The 7,443-nt window shown below is 43.5% G+C and overlaps 1 protein-coding gene across 3 annotated transcripts in view; it reads left to right on the top strand.

Annotated features, from left to right (window-relative positions):
• Positions 1–7,443, top strand: part of trip6 (thyroid hormone receptor interactor 6) — a 14,614-nt gene that overhangs the window by 2,781 nt on the left and 4,390 nt on the right. The window contains exons 3-9 of one of the 3 annotated variants that reach the window (XM_014030408.1): positions 3,766–3,979; positions 4,584–4,687; positions 5,247–5,360; positions 5,439–6,017; positions 6,165–6,258; positions 6,364–6,533; positions 6,628–6,806. In XM_014030408.1, the coding sequence (XP_013885862.1) occupies positions 3,775–3,979; positions 4,584–4,687; positions 5,247–5,360; positions 5,439–6,017; positions 6,165–6,258; positions 6,364–6,533; positions 6,628–6,806 (1,445 nt within the window). In that variant the 5' untranslated portion in view covers positions 3,766–3,774. Of the gene's footprint in view, positions 1–3,765; positions 3,980–4,583; positions 4,688–5,246; positions 5,361–5,438; positions 6,018–6,161; positions 6,259–6,363; positions 6,534–6,627; positions 6,807–7,443 lie in introns of all 3 variants that reach the window. The other 2 variants (XM_014030407.1, XM_014030406.1) reach the window with 2 other exon arrangements.

Below are 7,443 nucleotides of genomic sequence, written 5' to 3'. Positions count from 1 at the left end.
AAGAACCAATCAAATTTTGTGAAGACAAGCGATCTGGGAGCGTGATTCGCAACGCTGCGATCGCTGTTGCATCCCGTGTGTCGGGTTTCACCCTGGCTGCGATGACAGCCGTTAATCGCTGTAGTTTGTCGCTGCCCGTGTGTCGAGCCCTTTACACTCTTGTAAAATGGCTGACTCATCGTCTTCAGTCAGTAAAATCTGTCACACTAACGGTTGCTTAAATTGCATAAATTAATAGTTTAGGGATGAGTCACTTCTTTCTAGACCATGCAGATTGTTTTGTTGTTTATATATAATTTGTTGGAACTAAGCTGAGAAAATAAATATCGAGTTCAAATAAATGATAKAACGAGGTAAGGTTCTCCTTTTTAAATTAATTGGTGCATTTTAAGCATATTTATTTATTTTTTGGGCCATTTAAAAAAATTCTGGTTTTATTTTTACTTATGTGAGTTTGGGTCCTCCTCACTGAGCACTCGGGGCTGCAGCTTCAGATGTTTTCTTATAGGACAGCTCATTTGCATGTGTTTAAAATACCATAGATATCCAGACCAGTGTTTCCCAACCCTGGTCCTCAAGGCACACTGCCCTGCGTGTTTTAGACYTCTCTCTGTTTTGACACACCTGATTCAGATGACTGCAGTTCATGAAAAGCCTGCTAATCAGTTACCAAATGAAATCAGCTGTGTTGAAGCAGGGAAACATCTAAAACATGCAGGCCAGTGCCTTGAGGACCAGGGTTGAAAAACACTGATCTAGACGGACGCTAAACTGAAATGATACCAAGAAATCGGCGAGAATTCTGAGAATATTTGAAAAGGAAATTTGTTGCACACATGCTTACGAATTAGTTGCCAATTGTTACAGACCAGTTAGAAACAAGATAGAACTGTATGCTGACCGTCGCTGTTGTCCCCTGTCACGAACAGACAGAGAGCATTTCTAAGTCCCCCTCCTCGGTGATGGGGGACAATAGCTGGGTTTCAGTCACGTCGTTTCGAAGACGGAATGATGTCCACTGGAGGGCAGGAGGTAAAATGTCTATGGAGGAAACTACTGTAGAGAGTCTGTATATTGTATAGGGCTGCCACGATTAGTCGATTAATAGACGACTAATCGATTATTAAAATAATCGATGACTAATTTAATAATCGATTTAATCGTTTTTTTCTCCAAACTGCTTTGACACCTTCCACTGCCACATCTGCCTTTCTGTCGACACACATGCACAGTAGTGGTAACTGGGGTAGGCCGTGGACGTCACAAGACATTATACAGACAGACTGGTATCATGGCTACCTGACAACAGAGCTCAAAGTGTGGGATCATTTTAAGAAAATGAAAGAGAAACCTGTGRAATATCTGCAGAGCAGAACTTGCCTTCCACAGCAATTATTTTTAGTTAGCATATAGCTAAAACCTAACGATGGCTATATAATAGCAGCTGCATTCTGGCGCGATAAGCTCTATGTTTTATATTCAATTAACGTATGATCTGATTAGTCGACTAATCGAAAAAATAATCTGTGATTAATCGATTATAAAAGTAATCGTTTGTGGCAGCTCTAATTTTGTATGGATTTAGATCCTATTTCAAGATATATAACAGTTTGTTCACAAATATATGTCAGATATGACTCATTTGATGAAGATGAATGAGTTTTTGACAGAACCTAAAGATTTACTGAGGCTGTCGGTACCACACACGTCTCACATCACCAAGTGCCAAATAATGACCAGCAAAAGTTTATCTGATGAATAATTTCACATAATTCTGTCCAACCCGATGACAACATATAACACTGATTACCACACAAAGATGAAAAATGTAGAAAGCTCACAGAACGACAACGTAAAAAGTGGATTTTTAAACCGTCTGCAGTCAGGAGGAGCAGAATGCCGCCGGTGTCTGCAGTCATCACTTCGTTCAGGGGTATGTTAGCTGCTAACTTGTTTTAGAGGTTATGTTTATAATGATCGTTTATATAGTAGTGAGTATTAAGTTACTGGTAGTTTAATGTGGACCTCATCTGGACTTTAGGCTGCCCTAGTTCTGTGTCGTTAGGTGCTGGAAGTTTGTTGATGTTAGTGGCTACTGCTAGCATGATCTTAACAGATAAAATCAGAACAAGCACTCACCCTGGCAAAAAACAAATGATAATCATCGTGGAGCTGTTTGGTACCGAGGTTGTGGATCCACRCGCTGAATAAAAAGTTCTACACCTCCCCGATGTTTGCCGGCTTTCATCAGCTGTTCGGTGTAGTTAGCATCAAGTTAGCGCCGCACCCTCTGCCCCGGCAGACTGGTAACAGGATGAAGATTTCCCCCGTAGAGTCRGCTCGGTGCTCMATCTTCTTCTCTTCCCTCTTTTAATTGAAATAGTGAATCACCTACRTRCMCATCAAAGTCCTCACTCTGTCTCCGACTGTTTTTCCTCCGTCTCTGCCTTTCAGCTCCTCTCTCAAATTGTGGCTCGGTCCGACTTGGTCCATCTGTCCTCAGCTGGACTGGAGCTCCACGTTCATCGCCTTTTTTTTTTTTGCACCAAAGACACTAAAATAACTAACTAAACTTCACCCTAACTATGAAATATGCTGTAGTTATACAAATATAATAAATGTAATAAATTTCAGATATCTCATTGCTGACTTCCGATCTCGCTGTCTCTCCATCGCTGCTGAACTTTATTCAACTTCCACCTCTTTTTATTTTTATCCTCCTYTAGATTTTTTTCCTCGTCTAATATTTTCAGACTACAGTCAGAAAGGAGTTTGGGGGTTTTATGTTTGTTCGGCGGGGTGGGGGTGACACCAGAGGGTGGAATGAGGTGTTTTCCCCCATGAATCAGCCCTCTTTTACATCCTCCTGCTGCAACATGCTTCAGATATGACGAACATTAATAAAAAGAGCCATAATTTAATTTAATATATAATTAAATCAGTGTATAATTATTTATTATTAATTCAGTTAGAATGATTTGAGTACTCGTAAACTACACAAGATGAGGCATTTTTTTAGATAGCTGATCCTCCACTTTTTCACTTCCAGACCTCCAGCCGAACTTTGCGCTCTCGTAGCACTGCATTGTGACGTCACGTGAAACCCTCCTACTAGGTACTGACCAGAAAGAAAAGTTTAAAAAATCGTATTGAAATTGGTCGATCAAGCTAAAAACCATTCATTTTGATCACCAACCTATTCATTTGTGCTTCCTTCTTATCTAGATCTAGAAAATGTATTAAAATGCTTGACGTTAATAGTTTTTAATACGTATGTTTCTCATATAACAGTGGATTATTGATGGCTTTCYGGTGCAGGTTTGACACCACAGCTGTGGGGTTTCAGTGTTCTTTATCTCATGTAATATATTGTTATGAGCCAGGTGTTCACATGGATACAGATAAATATGGTCKCCCAGTGTTTCCTGCTCTGTTTGTGTCCCGGCTTCAGTTGGAAATGTGAGCTCTGGGTGTGTAAACACTTCACACAATAACTATTGTGGAGAAGCACCTGCTTGTGTGTCTGTGCGCCAGACAGCTGTTGTACGATTGTGTTTTTGTCTCGAAGGCACACACAAACYCGCTCGGCGCTGGAAACTCCCGAGCATCCGAGCCGCTGCTCCGAGCCCTCATTGTTCAACACGTGTGTCCTCCTGTTGCCATAGGAAACCGACTCTGAAGCATCACACGGTTTCCATTGGTAACCACAGCTGTGTTTGAGGAGTACCCTGAACAGATATATTTCCTCGTGTCGTTTGATCCCAGAAGACTGTCATGTCCGGCCCCACCTGGCTGCCTCCGAGGACCCTGGATAGCCCCGAACGAGCCGTCCCCCAGATGTCGCACTCAGCCGGGGCAGCCATCTACGCAGTCCCCAACAAGAAGGGCACCCCAGATTTCAGACCTAAATATGGTTCCTATGATCATAACGGAGGAGGAGGAGGGATGAGCAACAGATACATGGCAGCTGGACCCCCAGGTGAGAGGACAAGGGTTTGGGAAGAGTTTAAAGCTGTAACATCTTCTGGGTGTCAGAAATAACTCTGACTATCCTATTTTCTATAACTATGAAAGAGGAACTGCTCYTGTCCTATAATGAACCCTATATGACCTGAACAGGAAGCGAAACTGGGAACTATGAGGCCAATCTCTTCTGTCGCTGTTTCTAACTCAAACAGCCGAGAGCAGAGATTATTATACGGTTTCTTAACTTGATATTATTCTCTAGTTTCAGCTGTTGGAACTATTCGCTTTAACTTCATTCTTTTTATGTTGCTTCTAAGAAATTTCAGTGAATAGTTCTGTAGAAACTTTAAAACAACTCCTAATTTCTGTATGTTGTCTTCAAGCAGCCAGACTTTCTAATAAGCTTATAATTTGGTTTTGATCAGTAGTTTTTCAGGCTTTCTAAAGTTTTTTTTAACCTTTGCTGCTTTTTCACACATTTGCTGTTCAGTTCTTGTGACCCCTGAAGAGYGAACAGCTGAAACCTAAACAGTTTGCCTTCTATTGTCTTTTTGAACACGTGAACCATGAGGCCTTCATGGATAAGTGTTTACAGTGTTTGTTTGTGTAAACAACAGGTGGGCCGCTTCATCATTCGTCAGGTGATCGTTATTACCCTCCTCCCCACGGCCCCAAAGAGGACCGCAGCTGGAGTCCTCACATGGACAGCTACGAGCTGGTGGTGGGTCAGTTTTCAAAGTAGGGGTCTCTGCTGTACATAGGGGGAGTTTCTTGTTGTGTGGGCAGAGCTAACTGTGATTGGTCTGATTTATTTGTCTTGCGGGGCAACTTAAAAGAGGAAGTAATGGTAACAGTAAAATTATTGTAAACATGTAAATATGATTTTATTTATGAGTAAAATTAATATTTATAATAAAAAAGGTGCTTCCTGGCAGTTTTGACCAAGTTACTCCCAGCTGCCCCTGGCTTCTTCAAACCCCGCCCAAAATAGTCAATCCAACCAATCACATCTTGGACAAACTCCTCCCACAAAACAAACTCCTAAGTGACTGCAGAGACCCCCTTCTCAAATTTTCTGTACATTTGAAATAAAATATAGCAAATTAGATTTTCAGTAGAGCTTTTCCCACCAGAGTTTACTACATATCTCCTGGTGGGTTTTGACAAGACGACTTGAACAAGCTAACAAACTGATGCAACTTTTGTCACTCAGCTGTGTAGGAATAAGAAAAACACTAAAAGAATGACAAGTTTGAGCCGATTATATGTTGTGTTGTTAGCACCGCGGTCCTGAGAAGTCTGCTGGCTACCACTCTAAGATCGACGCTGAAATCGACTCCCTCACCAGCATGTTGGCTGATCTGGATAGCCACCCACAGGACTCCAGCACTCAGGTTTCAATAAAAGTGACAGTAAAAAGTTAATAATGTGTAAAATATTTCAGTTTTTAAGTTGAATGTTTTGTCTTCCAGCTCTACGACAACGTGCCTTACAATAAATACATCTCAGGAGATCTGTACAAGCACCAGAGTTCAGCTCCTCCTCCTCCTCAGGGTCGGACACCCATCGGCTACAACTCTCACCCCCAGAGCCAGTACCACCCGGCCCCTCCCTACCCCGGAGAGCACCCGAGCCCCCAGTACTCCCACCAGCCGGACTACTACTCCTCTTCCAGCCCTAAAGCCTACCCCCAGCCTGTCCCGGCCTCCTACACCACTGCCTCGACCCCCACCGGCCCGCGGTTCACCGTGCAGGTGAAGACGGCGCAGCCCGTCACCTACTCTCAGACCGGCAGGCAGGCGGAACAGGCCTACACCCCTCCACCGCCCCGCCAGCACACATCACGACCCCCGGCCCAGGTTCAGACCGGTCCGCAGGGCTGGTACCCCTCACACCCCGGCTCACAAGTTCAGGAGATGCACTCCGAGGGGGGGTACAAGGGCAGCAGTCTGGGGTCGGGAGGACGAGGTAACCAGGTTCCACTGCCAAAGAGAGGGATGGAAAAAACTCAGATGGGGTCTGTGCAGACCTCTTCTTACCAGTCCAACAAGGTTAGAGGCCCAGATCTGTGTCTACTGCCATCAGATTTAGTTTAATATTGTACTTGTAGGTGTCATAATCTAAAAATACCAGGAAGCAAGTGCTTTACATTATTGTTTGGCTGTTTCTAACGTGTTGTGACCTCTTTCTTCCAGCAGGGAGCAGCAACACCGAGGCCTGAAGAAGAGCTGGACCGGCTCACCAAGAAGCTGGTATACGACATGAACCACCCGCCTGCAGAGGACTACTTTGGTACAGCAGCCTCAGAGAAATCATCCAAATGAGCCGTGAGGGTTTGTAAAAAATAGAAAAAAAAGACCGTTTTTAAATATTTCCTACCAACGTGTCCACTCACAGGACGCTGCGCTCGCTGCGGTGATAACGTGGTCGGAGACGGCAGCGGCTGCATCGCCATGGAGCAGGTCTTCCACGTGGAGTGTTTCACGTGCATCACCTGCCACGCCCGGCTGAGGGGGCAGCCGTTCTACGCACTGGAAAAGAAGAGTTACTGTGAGAGTTGTTACATTGTGAGTGAGGGAAACTAAACACAGAGTTTGTTGACAGGTTGCACTTTTATCGTGTTTGAGTTGAGTTTTCGTGATATTTACTGTTTGTCTTTAGAGTACATTGGAGCGTTGCTCAAAGTGCTCAAAGCCCATCCTGGACCGGATCCTGCGGGCCATGGGGAAGGCCTACCATCCTCGCTGTTTCACCTGTGTGGTCTGTAACTGCTGCCTGGACGGCGTGCCCTTCACTGTAGACGCCACGTCTCAGATACACTGCATAGAAGACTTCCATCGGTACACGCACAAAAACACACAAACATTTAAGGTTGGGCCAAATTGGTGTAAAAATCTATCATGAATAGGGCTGGGTAAAAAAAATCGATTTTATCAATCTTTGATCGATTTCATTTAAATTTAGGAAAATCGGTTCACAGGACATGAGATCGATTCTTCACCATGGCGTCTTGTGCGCATTTCTGAGGCGCGTTTCTATTTTTTGTCACTCCTGGCTTGCTTTATATTTACATCAGGTTGACATTCAGTGCTAACATTAGCTTTCAATAGCAAGTTGTCTGGATCAAAACAAAAGAAACTAAGGAATGACTAACGTTACCAGCCGACTCTCAGCAGAACTTAAAGACAACAGAGACCATGGTGACTTTTGTTTGCAAAGATTTGCGCTCCTACATGGTGGAGGAAACGAAGTGGGGTTTGACGAGCAGCTCTCATTCAGGTGCTCAAACCAAACTACAGTATGTAAACATCTGAACTGTTCTCCACCTGCATGTTTAAACGTGTTAAAGATGACATTCTAACAAAATTGTTTAGTTTTGTTACCAATATTGTTATTTTTAAACTTTAAGAAACATCTTAATGAAATCCACAGTGATGAAATTTTGTAGTTGTTTTTAATAAGTTATATGTATTAAGT

Source organism: Austrofundulus limnaeus, unplaced genomic scaffold, assembly GCF_001266775.1.
Source record: "Austrofundulus limnaeus strain Quisiro unplaced genomic scaffold, Austrofundulus_limnaeus-1.0 Scaffold1056, whole genome shotgun sequence".
In the NCBI taxonomy this organism is placed as follows: Eukaryota; Metazoa; Chordata; class Actinopteri; order Cyprinodontiformes; family Rivulidae; genus Austrofundulus; species Austrofundulus limnaeus.
The sequence above is the reverse complement of the archived record's forward strand: the minus strand, read 5'-3'. Positions and strand labels throughout refer to the sequence as shown.